Raw genomic sequence first — 20463 nt, 5'->3', positions numbered from 1 at the left:
AAAGCAATGTGTGTTACTATATTTCGTTTAATATTTCACTAGTAAGATAGATTTACTTCATATACTGCCTTTTTTATCCCCATTATACCCTCTGTTGTCAGTGTTTCTTTTTCTAAACACAAACACTATTTACACGCCTGGTATCGGTTGTTGGTATCGGAGTAAAAAAAATCATTTTTACGAGTACGAGAACATTGAGCTTAGTATCGGCCCGATATCGATACCAGTATTGGTGCATTCCTAAAAATTATTATTATTATTATTATTATTATCAAATTATGATTAATTATATTAAACCCACAGATACCTATATTATTAATTGTATTATAATTATTATTAAAGCTATTATCAGAACCTCACCTGTATCTAGTCAGTTAGCAAATAGAACTCTGTGAAGTCCCTGATGAAGGAGATTACATGGGGGTTCATGTATGAAGTCTTCCGCTTCACCACTCTCCCAGTCGTCTTGCTCATCTGCTCCTTGGCAGTGCACTTGTTGGAGTCAGGATTAATCCTGACTAAAAACCTATGAACATGAGTATAGGAATTAGGGGATGGGACAATATGCGCACATTAATGAATAACTGTAAGTGCAGTGAGCAATGTAGAATCATACATAAAGGCCAGCTGACAGAGGCATTTCACATCTCAACAGGAGTTAGTCAAGGCTGTCTACTTTCTCGATTACCATTCCTCTTCGAAGGACGACTAGATCATGCGGCCGACTAGATCATGCAGCCGACTAGATCATGCTGCAAGCCACTGACAACAGGCGCAATGGGATCCAATGGACCCCATTTACACAACTGGACGACCTAGACTTTGCAGATTATATCACATTACTGTCCCAAAAACACCAACAAATGTAAGAGAAACTGAGAGGGGTAGAACAGAAGTCAGCTGAGACAGGTCTCCACATTAGCACAACGACCAAAGTGCAAACAGAAAGACACTGGCCAGCTTGATGGTTAACCACAAGAATGGGCAAGGCAAGAGCTGCATTTGACACTCAAGACCAAACTACGGCTATTCGACTCAAGCATTAACACCATACTCCTTTAAAGATCTGAGACGTGGAAAACAACAGAGAACCTCCTGAACAAGCTACAATTCTTCAACCAGAAGATATATTCTCAACATCAGATGGCCTGAAAAAAAAAATGAAGAATTAAGAGCTTAATTACTCCCAAAAGGTTTTATGTAAAAAATATAGTGTGTACATGCCCAACAATCCTCCTAAAGCATTCAAATTGTTAGGAGGCTTCAACCTACACTATTTAGATACTCAGATACTTTACATAATAGGGCTGGGCCATAAAACATTAACAATATGTATCGCGATAGACATGTAATCAATATCAATAAAAAATGCGTTCGATAAAACGTTCGATTTTTTTTTTTTTCTTTGCATGAACAAAGGCACTCACTCACTGGTAACCTAGCAACATAGGGAGTAACACACTACCAGCCAATCATGTAACAGTTTAGTTGCACCATATTGTTGTCTCGTGTTGGATTCTTCAATAACAGAACTGACGTGGAGTGATAAGTGGAAAGCCTTGTTTGATCGGTGATGTAGATAAGATGACTGACTGCTGCGCCAATTCTGACAGGCAAGCGCATGTTACTGAGAGAACGAGCAGAGAGAGAAAGAGAGCCCCTCCTCCGGCATCGCGCGCACACTCTCAAAGTCTTCAAACTGTCTTGCTCTCTCTCCCTTCTTCGCGCATATTAATTAAAATTTATATTACCATCAAAATCAATTGAGAACTGACACAATGATAGGTCGGAAGACCGAAGTTTCAGGTGAAGCATTCCGAGATTTTTTTCCCTGAATTACCGCTGGGTGTGAATTGTACTAAAATAACGTTGCCTTATCTTCTCTGAAAAGCGTTCAGCACATTCAGCTGACATAAACCACACTTTAAATAAACGACAAACACTATCCAGTGATGAAATGTGTTCTGTGTTAACACAAATCTTGTGCGATGTCCTAACTACTGGAATAATCACACGTGCTGTCACTGCGTCATGATAGGTGCGCATTATATTTTCCTGCTTTTTTGTCCTTTGCCAATCACACCATTGGTTGCTATTGTTTCCTCAAAAAACTTAATTTCTTTTCCACTGAAGAAAGAAAGAAATTTTCGTTTTGAGGTGAACTAATCCTTTAAGTTTAAAATAAAAATGTTTAAATGTAATATATTTTTCTCCTGGTCCTTATTTTAAATAGGTCATAAAAATATCAATAATTATCGATATCGACCAATATGAAACACTTATATTGTGATACAGTTTTCAGCCATATCGCCCAGCCCAATTACATAACATTTTAAATAGGGGTGTCAAAATTTATCGTTTCTACGATGCAGATGAGGACGATACGGTATCGGTTCAGTAATAGACCATAACCGATTATAATGTACTGACACTTTTCTGACGTCATTTGTCGCGGTAGCATACAATGGCAGAGGGAGGCGAGACGCGAGTGCGAGTAATTAAAGATGTTCCAACTACCTTTAAAGCCTATATCTGGGCACATTTCAGCTTTTATGAACAACCTGGTAAGCACATCCTGAAGAAGACGCACTTTGTGCACTCATGTCACGCACAAATAGAATATGCAGGAGGTAATACCACTAACTTGATAAACCACGTTAGCCGTTTTCACCCCGAGCTGTTAACGCCTGGCAGAGTCTGATTGCTTTTAGAGATGCACGGACGAGCTCCAACGCTGAATCCACAGCCAAAAATAAATCATCCACCCGCCCCAACAATTTTCTCTGACTTAAGTATCCACACCCGATGGTCAAATTACTATTATTCTGTGTTGTTATGCGTGATTATAAATGGATGATAGTTACCTTCAACAGCGGACTCAGCGACGGTTGATGCGTGCATCTTTAATGGTAACATAATACACCGATTAATAAACGCTGCTTTTAAATGAATATTTCTTTAAAACAATTTATATGACAGATTTTTCTTTTCTTAATGGCATAAACAAGCTTTACTCCCAACTGGAATGTCACTGTTTCAACAGGCGAGCACACACACGCGCACTCATCACTTTTGAAGAAAAATGTCAAATTGAGTATGCGGTGCATCGCGATGCATTGTGATATCGAATTGAACTGAATCGATGACATGATAATCGTAATCGAACCGAACCGTGAGACCAGTGTCAGTTCACACCCCTAATTTTAAAGGGAGAAGATGATTTTGAACAGCTTTTCAATTGTCAATTTGCTTTTACACTGTAATCAAACTATTTAAGATAAAAAATACCTCTGAACAAACTCCAGTGTTGTGCTGGCTTCCACCTGATACTCTAGATTGAATACATAGTAACAGGCGAAGAGAGCGGCCAAGGCAGTGGTGAAGTCTGCCATGTGAGCACCAGGTGGGATTACGACCCTCCCCTCGATCGACAGCATCCATTTTTTTGCAGTCAGGATTGTCTCTCCTTAGTAAAGACAAGAGTCATCACAAATTATATTTCATAGTAATACATTCTATAAAAGATTTTCTCCACATAAATTATTGTAAAAACAGGGCAGGGAGCATACATATCTTCGAAGCAATGCATTAAAGGGTTAGTTCAGCCAAAAATGAAAATTATGTCATTAATGACTCACCCTCATGTCGTTCCAAACCCATAAGACCTCCTTTTATTTTCGGAACACAGTTTAAGATATTTTAGGTTTAGTCCGAGAGCTCTCAGTCCCTCCATTGAAGCTGTGTGTACGGTCTACTGTCCATGTCCAGAAAGGTAATAAAAACATCATCAAAGTAGTCCGTGTGACATCAGATGGTCAGTTAGAATTTTTTGAAGCATCGAAAATACATTTTGGTCCAAAAATAGCAAAAACTATGACTTTATTCAGGATTGTCTTCTCTTCCGTGTCTGTTGTGAACGCGACTGTTGACGTACGACGCTGCTGACGTGTTTTCTGGTGCAACCAATAACAAAGAAAACACGTCAGCAGCATTGTACGTCAGGGGCGTCACTGCAGTGTTGTGAACGCGCTCACAACAGACCCGGAAGAGAAGAAAATGCTGAATAAAGTCGTAATTTTTGTTATTTTTGTAGCAAAATGTATATTCGATGCTTCAACAAATTCTAACGGACCCTCTGATGTCACATGGACTACTTTGATGATGTTTTTATTACCTCTCTGGACGTGGACAGTATACCGTACATACATTCTCAATGGAGGGTCAGAAAGCTCTCGGACTAAACCTAAAATATCTTAAACCGTGTTACGAAGAGGTCTTACGGGTTTGGAACGACATGAGGGTGAGTCATTAATGACATAATTTTTATTTTTGGCTGAACTAACCCTTTAAAGGAACACTCCTTTTTTTTGAAATAGGGCTTATTCACATTATTTCCTACATTTAGATAGGTGGGCAAATGCATTTTTGTGTCAGTGCATGCATTGTTTTAGTTTGACTGGGTCGGCGTTAGCTTAGCTTAGCACAATGAATGGAATCCTTTGTTGCCAGCTAGCATGGCCTGAGTAAAAGTGATCAAAAAAATAAAAAAAACCCCACCTAATTACTTCTTGTGGCCTGCGTATTCACAATGAGTACAAATAGCGATCCAGATTAACACTAGGCGATTTCCTAGGCAGATATTGACTTGGGACTATATTATGGGGAAGCACAGGCGAAGCACTGCTGCTTAGGCGAAGCACTGCTACTTCGGCGCAGAGATATCACGCAACACATGAAATCCCACGACTTCCGTCAACATACCGGCGTGAATAGTAGCTGCCTGGCTATTTTCCTTACAGTACACGAATGGCGATGAACATGGCTGATTTTGAGAGAGACGAAGAGGGTGACTTCTCAGACAGTCAAGAACCAGAACCATACCTATTTGAACCAGAGTTTACAGAAGACGAGCTGCGTGCTTTGGAAATAGAACGACAGGAGGAGGAGGTTGCGTTCGCTCAACAGCCTGAGGACGTGAGGATGAGAGCCAACATGAACTGGTGGTGTGAATGTGGGGGAATATGCCAATCTATGCCGACGGAAATAGAGTGTCTGTGCTGTAGAGAGTGGGACATGTTTTTGCCATTGATGACCAGGCTCAACACGTCAAATCAAGATGAGCGTGCCCAAAGTTGTGTGTGTCACATCTACAGAGGATTTCACGGCGCTGATCCATTCTGCAGTACTCGATTTTTTTTTCCGGTGTGACAAAGTGAACTGGAAAAAACGCCCCACGCCGAATGGACCAAATGGACAGCTGTCCACAGAGTAAGTGATTATTTTAATCATGACGCATGTATAGACCGACCCATATTATACCTGTATTCACATAGAGTTGATGTTTTCATGTGTTGCGTGATATCTCTGCGCCGAAGCAGCAGTGCTTCGCCTGTGCTTCCCCATAATATAGTCCCAAGTCAATATCTGCCTAGGAAATCGCCTAGTGTTAATCTGGATCGCTATTTGTACTCGTTGTGAATACGCAGGCCACAAGAAGTAATTAGGTGGGTTTTTTAAAAAATTTTGATCACTTTTACTCAGGCCATGCTAGCTGGCAACAAAGGATTCCATTCATTGTGCTAAGCTAAGCTAACGCCGACCCAGTCAAACTAAAACAATGCATGCACTGACACAAAAATGCATTTGCCCACCTATCTAAATGCAGGAAATAATGTGAATAAGCCCTATTTCAAAAAAAGGAGTGTTTCTTTAAAGGATTAGTTCACCTCAAAATGAAAATTTCCTAATAATTTACTCACCCCAATGCCATCCAAGATATCCATGTCTTTCTTTCCTCAGTGGAAGAGAAGTTAAGTCTGATTAAAACATTTCTGGATTTTTCTTCGAATAATGGACTTCAATTGTAACCAACGTTTTGAAGTCTAAATCAATGCAGTTTCAAAGATGAAGTGCTTCAACGGGCTGTGCAGGATCCCAGCTGAGGATTAGGGTTTTATCTTGCGAAATGATTGGTCATTTTCTAAAAAAAAAAATTATAATAATTTATATACTTTTTAACTACAATTGTTAGGATTGAGCTGGGAACTACATGTCGAAAGGTTGCGCTCGATATCGCCGGTGGAAATACACAAAGATGGCCAGCGAAATGGAGCGCGACCTTTCGATGTGATGATGTAGTTCCCAGCTCAATCCTAACAATTGAACTGCATTGATTTGGACTTCAAAACGTTGGTTACAATTGAAGTCCATTATTCAAAGAAAAATCCAGAAATGTTTTCCTCAGACTTAATTTCTCTTCCACTGAGGAAAGAAAGAGATGGATATCTTGGATGGCATTGGGGTGAGAGTAAATTATTAGGAAATTTTCATTTTGAGGTGAACTAATCCTTTAAGCAGCAATAACTGGTTTGCTGATAGAAAAACTATGAGTTATACAGGCATAGCAAGCAATCTGAAATAGCAATCACGACATTATAGGTGGCTACTAAAGATGAGAGATTACTCCACATAACTTAAATTTGGAGTGACTGTGCTGTTACTGACTGGTGCAGAAGCAGAGAATGACACAACACACATTCACTAGTGTTTTCCAGAAACTTTGCTTTGCTTGTGCCCTATACATTCAAAGGATTCGTTAACATTGAATGTGAAACTTACCAAGCATGATGATCCTTGGAGTGACTGGGAGAGACAGCTGGGCCTCTGCGTCTGCGGGAGTGGTAGTCTCCTATGCCAGCAAAGATAAGAGTTACTTGAAACAAGGTAGACTGTATATTATCTCTAGGATAGAAAAAGCTTTTTGAAATTTGTTAATAAGGAAGCAATGAGCAATGGTCCTTTTTTTTTTTTTTGCTCTGAAGGTTTGTGAAAGGTTTACACAAAAAATTAACTAAGTACCACAATATCTTTATCAATTACAACACTACATCAATTTTCTCTTAATTAAAATATTGTGCTCACAGTGGACAACAGTGACTTTACCCAGCATTTACCCAGGAATTGAGATAGAAGCTTGCACCATGTGGGTTATATTGTGAGGTGAGGTCTATCAAGGAAAAAGTGCTCAACCACCAATAACATAAACCTGACACAAACCTGTATTTACTTGAAAAACTGGAGGTTTGTCAACCTGCATTAACAATTTGAGGGGGGGGGGGGGGGGGGGGGGGGTTCACTCTAATCAGGGAAAATGATTCTTCCACAATAAATGTGACAATTAATTGTTGAAAACTCCAAATAAAAGATTTAAATAATTAAGGAACTTACATCAGCAATGAGAAAAAGTGACTCCTCTTGCTCTTTGAAGTGTGCCAACATCACAAGCATCGCTGCTAGGCCATCAGATCCTTCTCGGTCCTTCTTTATGGCTTCCTTCAGAACAGCTCTTACTTCTTTCCTCCACTTTGTAATCTGACTACTGAAGAAATCCAGGAGTCTTTTACCCTTTTTGTCCATATCTTCATTCAGTCTTGTGTATAGTTCAACATTGGTGAGAGTGGTGAAGTGTGACAATAAAAACTTCTGTGAAAAGAGAAATGGCCACTCTTTACCCACATCCAGAATGCTTGGGGAAGGCTTTGCGTTGATGTATTCCCGCTGTTTGGCATAAGTGATTGCCATTAGGTCTTCTACCCTTCCTCTCTCAGCGCCCTTTAGTCCCTCTCGGCTGAATATATCAATCATCTCAAGCTTCTTTTCCTCTAATGATGCTGATGTTTCCCCATCTGGATAGTCCGCTGGCTGCCAACGAACACACCCATAACTGTCGATTCTTGCACATGTAGCTACTGCTGGCTGGTCATCATCACCATCCTCATCATCTCTCTGGGTGCGTTTGTGCTTCCTCAGACGGGAAAGAGAGTTGCCTCGATTCAAATATTCTACTCTGGTTTTGAGCTGATTTATAACGCTGAAATACCCACATCCAATTAGCTCCCCCTCTTCATTTTTGTCTAAAAAGCTATTTGGATATTTTTGAGTTATAGCTTTAGCCACTACCACACACTCTCTGCGAGTAGGGTTCAAGGAACGCTCTCTCATCGCATCAACAGTGACTTTTATCAAGTGTCTGCGGTTAATCCGGAGCTGGCCTCTCACCAGCATCTACTGCTCTTCTAAGAGTCAGCCTCACTTTGTTCCATGGCACCTCAAAATTGTTCACCCATGCAGAGATGGGACTTATAGATGATATGGGGCATGTGCTGGAATAGGCAACTGACAGTGGCTCAGACGATGAAGGGCTCAGCTGGGGATTTGAAGGACCTGCATTACACACTGTGAAAGCACAGAATAGTCAGGTGAAAATAAGGTTTGACCCAAAAAAAAAAAAATCTAACAAAAGTTTTCTTAGTGGTTTACAATAGTATCAGATGTACTTAAACTAAAACTTAAAAAAAAAAAAAAAAAAAATCAAAATGGTGGCCGTCAAGTCCTTATAGGTGGGTCAATATAGGGTTAAACCAACAAAATTTATATAAAATGATTTTTGTTTGTTTTTTTGGATTCTGGTACAGTTCAAATATACAAACTATAAAAAATACTAAATAACAGACTACAATGTATTTAAATGTGACCTTGGGAAAAGGGTCATTTCAAAAATGGTTGCCATGGCTTCATCTCAATTACTAATCAGCCTAGATGGGTGATTTGAGGTCAACTGATGGCAAACAAGAAAATTATTTTACATGTTAACATTGAAATATTTTTGATGATGTGCTTTTTTCCAGCCGCATTGCAGGTGTATGTTAAAATCAATGTGTTTAAAAAAAGAGCAAATGCAATGCATGACTATGGGATCTGCATGGATGGGGGAATATGGGCAATATTTTAAATGCTGTTTTCAATTGCAATGCGACCACTATCCTTCTGTACTGTATTGCACTGTTCTTACATACTTGGGCCTATAATCAAGTGATTAGGCTCTTTGGAAAGTTGTGGGTCTGTAGTTTTGCGTGGAATAACTGTATCTAGTGCAGAGACAGCATTGCAGAGGCAAGAATATAGTTTTTATTTTTCCCTTATATACCATCTTTTTTTTTTTTTTTTAAGCAAATTTGGCTTTATATGCTGCCATTAGCAAACAGCAAACTGCACATCCAGAAGGGCATCTATTGCCGCGGGGGATTTCAATAATTCTAACCTCAATCTGTACTCCTCAAGTTCTATCAACATGTCACCTGCCTGACCAAAGGGGACAGAATCTTGGACCAGGTATACACTAACATCCACATATAACAACTTTTTTTTTTCTTTTTCTTTTTTTTTTTACAAAATTATGATTGAATGATTGCGGATTTATTTAGTTATTAATTGTAGCGGATCAACTAATATATGTTAATTAAAAGAACTAATCTCACCTTTCAAGGAATGAATAATTTTTCTGCACTGAATGGGTGTGAGCAGATGTTTGATGTCATCTTCTTGAATAAACTGCAGATCATCTGGTCCTTCAACACCTACTTTCACCAACTCATTGACTAAAGTTTCAAGCTTTGCTTCATCTAGCTGTGGTAGCACGGCCTGTATTGCCTTCTCAATGGAGTCCATTACTCATTCTTCTGAAACACAGAATGATGCAGAGCAACAAGATTAAGACCAAATTGATTATATACAGAAAGAGGGTAATAATCTGCAAGATTCTCTACAGTCAAACACTGATATTGTGCTTCTGAGTTGCTTTGTAAGCAATAAACACCAAGATCCACAACAGGCACAGACTGATACTGCTGGACAACAAAATGTACGTTTGCCTCGTTTACCAGTATCAACAGTATTTTCCCAAGTAGATACCCTGTGTCATTTTGGTCCACTACAACAGTCATGCCTCTTTTGTACAGAGTGCCTTTGAAAGTGACAGAGGGTGTTTCAGTAGTGTCTTCTGGGCGGAGACCCTTGAGACTGATAGCTCTCTGAATGCCAATCTGGTACAGTTGGTCATCGTATTTACTTGGTTGGCCCATTTGCAGAGTTGGAGGAAATAAGTTACCAGCATGTAAATATGCTTGTAGCAAGTGGTGTCTTTCTGCTAAGGTACTGCAGAGGTTTTTAAAGTTATGCAGTTTCCTTGCACACTGCTTAAAATATGAGTGCTTGCTTTCAAAGCGCAATGTCCACAACCTAATGAGGGGACCAAACTGAAGAATGAGTTCTGGGTAATGGACAAGATAGTGGTGTTTGGGTTTAAGTGTCTTTTCTGGGAATGTGGCAGTTCTTAGCTGGATGTATTCCTCAATGAGAATCTTAAGGTATGCTACTTGGTTGGTATGGATCTTGGGTGCACATATCAAATCCACAATTTCTCTGAGCTTTAAGCACAACTGCCACACCTCATCATCAAGTGGATTTTTGATTCGGTCTCCAACCAGAATAGGAAAGAGACGTAAGAGGCACCAGTTTTGAGCAGCATGTCCTCCCAGCTTCTCCGCATTAGTTTTAACCTCACATGGCTTGTTATTTGCATCACTGCCTAGGTATGTGAACTGTGATATAGTCCGATTCAGTTGACCATAGGTAAAGTGTTTGCCCACTGTCACTAAGTGCTTAATGTACATAGCAAGATCAAATGAAACAACCCCTTCAAACAGGTCATGACCCAGGCACGGAGGGAGCCCTGGCTGGCAAACATGAAAATATTTCAACTGATTGAAAATTGAGTCAAATTTTACTCCACTGTTCATCTCCTGGTCTGCCAGGTCTGCCACACTATTTTTGTAACTCTCTATGGTTCTTTTAGGACCAGATTTGCAGGGATCTGTTTGAAAAGACACTCTGTCGATGACACAGTACCGGCAAAAATGTGTGCTTTTACTGAAGTTTTCAGTAAACCCGCCAATACTGTGTGACCCCAGATTATCTCCAGTAATGGCAATCACAGAGCCTTTTATTTTCTCCTCAGCACCATATTCAATTCCATTTTCCTCCATTTCTTTTAATTCACTGACTAAAGTGGAGAACACTTTTTCTTGTCCAAAAAATTGGAAATCCTCCTCTCTGCACAACATAACAAGTTGCATTGGATCAATGGAAGACCTGTTGTGTGGTGCAATCTCTGCAAGTGTCATGTACATGGCCAGTATTTTGTGTTTTTTTCTGCCTGAGCCCAGTGGGTTCGCAACTTCGAAAGAATCCTGATACAAGATGAGAGACAATGAAGATGGTGAATCTCGTAAAAGTATATTCTCTTTAAAGTTTCTACCATCTCTCACATCTTCCAGAACATCAGGATTTGTTTCTGTGTCAGCTTTAGCTTGGGCATACTGTTCTTTAACAGAGTTCTGAGAGAGGAGTGATTTTACTGTATCCTTGATGGGCACGTACTGGTAGAACCTCTCTTTGCCTTTAGCATCAATGCCCAAATAAGTCTTGACTGGCTCAACATAGCTAAATCTGCTCTTAAAGAAGGTTTTACGGGTTTGATCTGTTCTAAACACTCCTTCGTTGCACATTTTCAGAAGGTTATCTTTTGAGAGATTATCAAGGAGCCTCTTAATATCACTTTCAGGGACATTCAGATTTGTTAACTCTTCATGCATCCTAGACAATAGATGAGTCAAACCAGTGTTGTGTACCTCTTGTATTTCCTCTATTAAGGTCTGAATTGTACTGGCTGGTAACAGCATTTTAGCCTGCATTCGGAGATAAAACATGGCCAGATTGTTCATAAAATCATCTGTGTCCACTTCATCTTCTGTGTTGTCATTATCATCGTCAAAAGTGGTCTCAAAAGTGTGATCTAGTTCACTGTCTGATGACATGGAGGCACAGGTGATGTTAGTACTAGCAGCACTGGTAGAACTTTGGCTAATACGTGGAGAAGTAGATATACTCTTGTGTTTCCGATTCAAGTGCGAGGCAAAGGTTGAACGGACACGGAAATGTTTTAAACAATTAATATAAGGGCATGACACTTCTGTGCCATATTTAATATGCCACTGAAGATGTTCATGTAAGCTTGGAAAATTTGCTGACACATAGTTACAACCTTCAACAGAGCAAGCCAAATCAACTCCATCAATGTTCCTTTTAAGTACTGGTTTAGCGGTCTTCTTGTGAAAACGGTACATGTGGCTCTGAACGGCACCACGAGTCACAAAAGTGGCAAAGCATTTTGCTACGCCACATGGAAATCTAAAGTTAGCTAGATTTCTGTGTATGCTCAAATGACGAACAAATGCAGTAATTGAAGCTGTGGTGAAATTACAGTGCTTGCACGAGTAATTCATCTTGATGGAAAGCTAACTAATTATACTCCTAGCGCTAGCTGTATACACTTGGCTTTCCACAGCCTGACAAGGGTGTGGCACTGAACTTTCTATTTTTCCTTTTTTTTTTTTTTTTTTTTTGCTCTAAGTAGTGATGGTAGAGTTACTTACTGATTTTCTGGAAGTCCCGATAAGCAGTCTGTGAAGGATCCGCGATTCCAAGATGGAAACTCCGGCAGAGGCCACGGGTGGGAAAAATACATTAACGTTAAAGCCTGTGAAAACGTCTCCGTCGGAGCTCTCACGGAAACGTTTTCGCTGAATTCATCTCAGGCAAAAAGTGAAAGATATCAACACAAAGACGAAAACAAAATAAATAACTTTACAACCACAAGACAAATCCGTGTATAAAGAAACGTAAATTTGAGTAATAGTCTGTTATTAACGGAGCTTAACGTTAACGGCTGCGAAGACGTCTCCGTCGGAGCTCTCACGGAAACGTTTTCGCTGAATTCCTCTCAGGCAAAAAGTTAAAGAAATCAACACAAAAGACGAAAACAAAATAAATAACGTTACAAGACAAAACCGGGTGTAAAGAAACTTAGATTTGAGAATTAACGGAACTTGTCTGTCACTGACGACGAGTCAGAAATTCAAGTGCTGCTGCCTCTTTCGCGCTTTTTTCCCCCACAGATACTAGATCGTTCTAGACTGGGTAAACTCCGCCCACTCTGGCGCTTTGATTTCGCCAAACAGCTCTGGAAACTTGCACCTTTATCTCTCCTGCTTCCGAAGGAAAAAAATATATATAACACTGATGTTTGTAAAATAAAAATCCCATGGTACGTATTTATGAGTTAACCAGACAGCCCCAATTTTGGGAAGTAATGCACATGACATAGCCTACCCAAAATAAAAAGGCTGCTGCTCATAAGTCATTCTGAATAGACACATAACCTACATATATTTACAAAGCTTGAGAGTTTTGGCTCAAGTTCAAAACTCAAAATTAATCAGATGTTATTAATATCGAGATATATAAGCTCAAAAATAAAAACAACAAATATTAAGATTATATTTATTAAATGTATAAAATATTAATATTTAAATATTAATATACATAATTATATGAATATACTATTGCAACTTATAACCAATGGTCATGCTTCAGTTCAAATCTGAGGATGATATCTCAAAAAATTATGCGTTTATGAAGCCTATATTGTTAGACCATGTCAGCGGAGACTTTGGAGAAGTTTAAGATAAGGCTTATCAAATATTTTATTGCCCTGTTAACACCCATTTACACCCAAACACCCATTTACAGTCACAAAACAAACAAACTAACAAAAAATATTCTTGGAATCTTATGTGAATTCTTTAAAAAATATATATTGTATGGAATAGAAACCTGCAGCAGGTGCATCAGAGTCATACCTGTCAAGTATCCCGTTTTGGCCGGGAAAGTCACGTATTTTACCCTTCTTTCCCGCCGTCCTCCCGTATTAGTATTTTCCCGTAAATCTCCCGTATTTTTTTTTTTTTTATTTTAACCTGCGTTATTAATAAAATAATAATAATAAAAACATTCCCAATCTGAGCTCTGTCACTAGTCTCGCGATAACTGCCACCTGTAAGTAGCCTGTCGCGAGGGGTGTGTGAGGTCAGGTGACATGAGTTATAACGCGGGAAAAACAACAACAACAAAAGAAAAAACCGAGACGGATGATGGATGCTACGATAGAGAGTGAAGGCACACCTGCCAAAGAACCAAAACCCATGTGTAAATACCAGGATAAATGGGACAGCGAATTTACTTTTTTAAAGAATGCAAAGTCTGCAACAAATTTGTACAACAACTCACTTCACGAGTTCACCCTTACATCTAATCTGAAGGCAAATAGTAGGCATATTTTGGCGTGCTGTCCTGGGGGAGGGGTCCGGGCCCGGAGCATAGCCCGAACCCAAATAACTCCCCCTATCCCAATTTGGGATAAATAGATTAGAAGTGAGGAGTTGGGGTGGAGGAGGGTTGCCGAAAAACTGTCGTGGGACAGGAGGTAGGAAGACTGGATATATATACGCGTGCGTGCTATAAGATGATTAGCTAAACGAGATGCACCTGTACCAAATTGGATGATTATCTGATCGTGCTTCTCCCGAACTTTGTTAATAAAACCACATTTCACGAGTTCACCCTTACATCTAATCTGAAGGCAAATAGTAGGCATATTTTGGCGTGCTGTCCTGGGGGAGGGGTCCGGGCCCGGAGCATAGCCCGAACCCAAATAACTCCCCAAAAGAAGCTTAAAGCCATAGGACAGCAGCCAGAGAGATAAAATTTAGTTGCCCCCCAAAATATGCGTGTTGGGAAGAAAATGCAGAGCGACCTGGAGAGCCCGTGCAGTGTTCGACGAGAGCTGCGGCTCGCAACGTCTTACCAGCGAGCCCTCCATGCCGCTTATGGGAGGAGCACAATGCCAGATATCAAGAAATGAGGGACTCTTGCTGCCTCCGAAGGGAGCTGCGGCTCTGCTGCACCGGAAGGGAGAGTCCCTCTTGCGGCTGAGTACGAGGCGCGGTTTGTTGCATCTGATGGAGGGCTCTCACTGCGACTGAAGGGAGCCAGCGACTGTATCCCATCGGGAGGGAGATCCCTGGCCGCCATAGAGTATGCAACATAACTCGGACGGGGGGTTCACACTGCGACCGAAGGGAGCCGTGGGTCTGCTGCACCAGAAGGGAGAGCCCCGTCAGATGCTAAATAGGCAATGAGATTGGAGCCGCGGTTTGGCGCGTCGGATGAAGGGCTCCTAATGCAACCGAAGGGAGCCAGCGGCTGTACCCCATCGGGAGGGAGATCCCTAGCCATCGTGGAGCATGCAACATAACTCAGATGGGGGGTTCACACTGCGACCGAAGGGAGCCGTGGGTCTGCTGCACCGGAAGAGGAGCCCTAGTCCGATGCTGAGAAGGCAAAGAGACGCGACTGTTGGAGGGACTCCCGCTGCATCCGAAGGGAGCTGCGGCTCTGCTGCACCGGAAGGGGGAGTCCCCCATTGCGGGTTTATGGAGGCACGGTTTTTTGCCTCTGAGGGTTCTCCCAGCCTCCGTAGGGGGTTCGCAACTCTGCAGCAGGAGTGCTGCCCCGGAGGGGAGAGCCCTGATTGACGCTAACTAGAATACGACTGTTGGAGGGACTTTTGCTGCGTCCGAAGGGAGCTGCGGCTCTGCTGCACCGGAAAGGCGAGTCCCCCTTGCGAAGCGAGGCATGGCTTGATGCGTCTGATGGAGGGCTCTCACTGCGACCGAAGGGAGCCAGCAGCTCTATTCCCCCGGGAGGGAGAACCCTATCCACTCTTGAGCATGCAACATAACTCAGACGGGGGGTTCACCCTGCGACCGAAGGGAGCCGTGGGTCTGCTGCACCGGAAGGGAGAGCCCCATCAGATGCAGAATAGGCAAGAAGATTCGAGGAACGGTTTGATGCATCGGATGGAGGGCTCCTGCTGCGACCGAAGGGAGCCAGCGGCTGTGTTCCCCCGGGAGGGAGATCCCGGTCCGCCCTTGAGCATGCAACATAACTCAGACGGGGGGTTCACCCTGCGACCGAAGGGAGCCGTGGGTCTGCTGCACCGGTAGGGGAGCCCCGTCCGATACGGAGTAGGCAAGAAAACGCGACTGATGGAGGGACTCTCGCTGCGTCCGAAGGGAGCTGCGGCTCTGCTGCACCGGAAGGGAGAGTCCCCCTTGCGACTGTATAAGCGGCTTAATTTGATGCATCGGATGGAGGGCTGTCACAACGACCGAAGGGGGCCTGTGGCTCTGCTGCACCGGGAGGGATACCCCCATCTGCCGCTGAGCGCGCAGCGCAACTCAATGACAGATGAAAGGCTCACACTGCGACCGAAGGGAGCCACTGCCCAGCTGCACCGGAAGGGAGAGCCCTGTCCGATGCTGAAATAGGCAAGGAGATTGTAACGATGGCTGGAGGGCCCTTACTTTGGCCGAAGAAACGATAACTGAGAGGCTTCTATTATTCAAGTACACAACATGATTTAAGGAGGAATATATAACTTTTTTTTTTTTTTTTTTTTTTTTTTAAATGTCTGATGAACAACAACCGAGGGCATCTATCGGATTATGTGAGAGGCCCCTTTTGAGCTGCTTAAGATTAGGGCTGAAACGATTCCTCGAGTAACTCGATTACAAAAATGATGTAGGCAAATTCCTCTGCTTCGAAGCCTCTTTTAATTTATTCTAAATCTCACGTCGGGTTCTTTCGCAATGAAATTTTTTTTTTTTTTTTTTTTTTTTTTTTTTTTTGAATGAATTAATCAAAATAGGTAATTGCACTTACATCCGATTCACGAATTAATATCTCTAAATATTAAGACGGAACAGTGTTTAAATGTAAATCCTGCATGTTCTGTGTGTCTCTGTTAATGAATGGAGCAGGAGCGCGACTTCCTTTTTCACACACACACTGAAGCGCGCATTACTCTCACGGTAATTTCTGCGTCTGCTGTCTCACTAAATGAGGACTTGAACACATGAACAACATCTCCAGAACTGCTCTGACAGTCAGTTCATGAGCATTTGACTTTAAGTAAAACTAGCGTCACATCACATACACAGAACTGAAAAGGTACGTCAACCCGACTAAATAAAGGTCCGGGGTCCTGACATTTTATCCTACCCATCAGATTTACTGTGCATGCGCACATCAGTATAATTAAGCAACAACACATTTTGTTACTCGATTAATTTTTTTTTTTTTTTTTTTTTTTATATACCAGAGTCGTTGATGAAATGAGGGTCCATCGTGAATTTAGATTGGGCGTTCCGGAGTTAGACAAAAGCGAGCCTGATGAGGTTGAATTGGAGAATGGACATAAAATATATATTTTTATTTATTTATTTATTTATTTATTTATTTATTTATTTTTTTGAGGCTCTTGCGGCAGCGAGAATTGCGGCAGTAGGGAAGGATGGAAAGGGCTCCTGCGGGAGCAGACACTGCTATGGCAGTGGTGAAATATAGGTAGAGGCTCCTGCGGGAGCAGACACTGCTGCGGCAGTGGTGAAATATAGGTAGAGGCTCCTGCGGGAGCAGACACTGCTGCGGCAGTGGTGAAATATAGGTAGAGGCTCCTGCGGAAGCGGAGACTGCTGCGGCAGTGAGGAAAAAACAGAAAAGGCTCCTGCAGGAGCGGAGACTGCTGCGGCAGTGAGGAAAAAACAGAAAAGGCTCCTGCGGGAGCGGTCAATGCTGCGGCGGTGGGGAGATACAGAGAAAGCTCCTGCGGAAGGATGGCTGAAGTGAGGATTGACCATTACAGATAGATAGGGCATGTTAGGAGAGTTAGCTATGGTAGATTAGGAGTTTTAGTGAAAGGGGATGAGCTGGCGTTAGAGGGGTTGGCTGAAGAGGGTTCGAGATAGATATATAAATAAATAAAATAATCGGCCTGACCAATAATAGGTCTTGGTACCCTCTGCCTTCTGGCAAATCTGGAGCTGGAGGCCACTGAACAGAAAAATGGTTAGTAGCATGAGGGAGCGGAAGAGTTGAGGGCGCGTTTACGAATGGAGGCGGCCTCACGTTTGCTTCAGCTGCTGTAGCTGTGGGTCGTGGGAAGGGGCTGGGGTGTGTGATGTCTTGAAGAACCTGTGTAGCCTGCACTGCTAGCAGAAGTAACAGGATGGAAATACTGAGATGTGCAGGCCCGTGTTGCAAGTAAAAGTAGCTTCATGCTTGCTTTGGCTGCTGTAGTTGTTGGCTGATTTGACAATTGCTCAAACCTTGTCTGAATTAATACAGTCCTGTTGGAAAAGCATCTTTTCCTCTTGTTTTGGCCTTTGGGCCCTTTTAAACAGCCTCCGGAGCAGATAAATTTGGGATGCTGTTTTCCTGTTGTAGTATGGACTGTGAAAATAGAGGCTTTGAAACAATGTAGCATGTTTAGTTTTATAAACCATTGTACCAATAGACATGTCTATAGCAGTAACGTTAATTGCAGTAATTCAAATTCAAGCCGTTTCTAAAGACATTTACTTTGCATGCTTTTCATATAACAGTCCTAAAAAGACGATAGAAAATTTACTCACACTTGTTGTTCTGCAGCCAAACACGAGGCAGTAGCGTGAAAAATTCTGAATAATCATGCCGGTAAATGGTGAAATATGTCCTTAAATAATTGATCCTGCCGGAATAATTGCATGAAACTTATGTCTGTATCATCTCAGTGAGGTTTAAACATGCACAGTAAAGCAAATGTAATGTCTTTAGACATTTCGGTGTGGATGACAACTCTGCAAAAAGCCTTTGCTTCGTGGTTAAAAAGTGGCATCGTCATCGGACAAAGTTAAGTCATAACGCCGTTTAACAAATTTTGGCGTCTTCATAAGCGCATTCTATATATAACGTCTATTTAAATTGTTCAGATGAGCAAATCACGAGGTTTTCTTGCATGATTAGCATTTTAATTGTTTGGTCAGACGGTTCATATATTGATCTATATATTCACGTTCATAAATCGGGGATTAAACGTGGAATTTATCTTTTGTATGCTAAATATGTAAATAATATGTGCACAGTACCTATAACTGCGCTTTACATTTTGCAAGATTGACATGCTAAATGGCTAACTGACCCGGTTTACTCTCATCTTAACAAAATTGATAAGAGTTCCTTGCGTTTACGAACGACATGTATCTGTTTAATCAACTCGACATGTATACCGGTTTAGTCCTTTCGTTCACGAATGAGAGCTCTCGATCTCTGAGACTCATATGAAACTCGCTCATTGTGGATGACAACTCTGAAAAATTCTTCATGAATGAGTGTAAACCGAGAACGATTCGTTCGCCTAGAAGATTCATTCGAAAAACGATTCTTTCACGAACGACATGCCACTACAACAACGCACGGTCTTCGCCGCTAGTGGAGGCAGCATTGAACTGCGCCACGGCTGAAAAAGCGAGAGAGGTTTACTGCGCTGAGAACTGGAGCACGGCTGCGATCCAGCATTATAATAGAGCCCGGTCCTGGCGAGAAAATCGTGTTGCCGAGTGAGGCGAGCTCAAGGATTTGCACGAGCTTTTGGCCACAACGTGTGGCTTGGCGAGAAGAGCAGCTGACGCGATGACGCTTGTTGGTGTTCGGCGGATAGATATCTTCGTCGGAAGGAAGATTGGGCCTGTGATAAGATGACGGACAGCGCGAACCGAATGCTGACAGAGCGAACCGAATGCTGACAGACGGTCTATGCCGAAAAACTGTCGTGGGACAGGAGGTAGGAAGACTGGATATATATACGCGTGCGTGCTATAAGATGATTAGCTAAACGAGATGCACCTGTACCAAATTGGATGATTATCTGATCGTGCTTCTCCCGAACTTTGTTAATAAAACCACATTAAAAGAGTAAAAGAAAAGTTATGTGAAATAAAAAGAAAAACTGTAAAAGAAAAGCAATATGAAATGAAAAGAATGTGTGGAATGAAAATAAAATGTAAATGTAAAGACAAGCAATGTTAAATTAACAGAAAATATGCAAATAAGCCTTTAAATAAATGCTCTTCATATATACCCTTTTGTGTTTTCATTTGGGCTATAACACCTGCCTTAAAATGTAAGGGATACTGGAGATTTGTTGGGGTGGTGGGACTGCTTGCGGTGGGCGCCGGAAAATTTCCCTTATTTTCAAATTCAAAACTTGACAGGTATGATCAGAGTACAAGTTACATGACACATTTTAATTTATTAATATTACACTTTTAATTAAAGCTCACCATCGAGTATTTACATCATATTCCGGTAATGAATTATGAACAACAATAATCTGGAGTTGTCCATGTGAAAGGGGTACAAAGAAAGATATGATAAAAAAAGGAAAATTACAGTAGTTTACTTTACTATTTACAGTACTATAGTGGCTAAATTGTGATTTTTTTTACAGTAATGCTTTGACTACTGTGATTTCAACTGTAATGCTTGGACTACTGTGATTTTTACAGTCTTACTGTAAACTTTACAATATTTGACTGTAAAAATCTTATACAGTAATGTTACTGTGAAATCGACAGTAAATTACTGTAGATTTCACAGCCATTTTTTACAGTGTATGGCAACATTTTGGATGACAGTTACTGTATTGAACAGTATGCCATATGCTTATGTATGCCATATATCCATTTCAAAAGTACACATTTACACATTACTGTATGTGGGATATTGATTGAAAGAGTCAGATAGAATTCCCAGTTACACTTTTACTAGTGGTCTGACTAAATAAAT

The 20463-nt window shown here is 41.4% G+C and overlaps 1 protein-coding gene across 2 annotated transcripts; it reads right to left on the bottom strand.

Moving 5' to 3' along the window:
• Window positions 1-362: 362 nt before the first annotated feature.
• Window positions 363-13253, bottom strand: LOC127940599 (uncharacterized). 2 transcript variants are annotated; one of them, XM_052536150.1, is made up of 6 exons: window positions 12333-13253; window positions 9318-9518; window positions 7228-8235; window positions 6619-6688; window positions 3289-3466; window positions 363-526 (listed from the first exon to the last, which is right to left on the bottom strand). In XM_052536150.1, the coding sequence occupies exons 3-6, from the start codon at window positions 8062-8064 to the stop codon at window positions 367-369; spliced, it is 1245 nt and encodes a 414-aa protein (XP_052392110.1). In that variant the 5' UTR covers window positions 8065-8235; window positions 9318-9518; window positions 12333-13253; the 3' UTR covers window positions 363-366. The 2 variants fall into 2 exon arrangements, 1 of the variants encoding a protein (XP_052392110.1); XR_008148965.1 differs by lacking the exon at window positions 12333-13253 and having other exon boundaries at window positions 9318-12313.
• Window positions 13254-20463: the final 7210 nt, after the last annotated feature.

This window comes from Carassius gibelio, chromosome A3, assembly GCF_023724105.1.
Source record: "Carassius gibelio isolate Cgi1373 ecotype wild population from Czech Republic chromosome A3, carGib1.2-hapl.c, whole genome shotgun sequence".
In the NCBI taxonomy this organism is placed as follows: domain Eukaryota; kingdom Metazoa; phylum Chordata; class Actinopteri; order Cypriniformes; family Cyprinidae; genus Carassius; species Carassius gibelio.
Note: the sequence above shows the minus strand (reverse complement) of the source record. Positions and strands in the feature narration are given on the sequence as shown.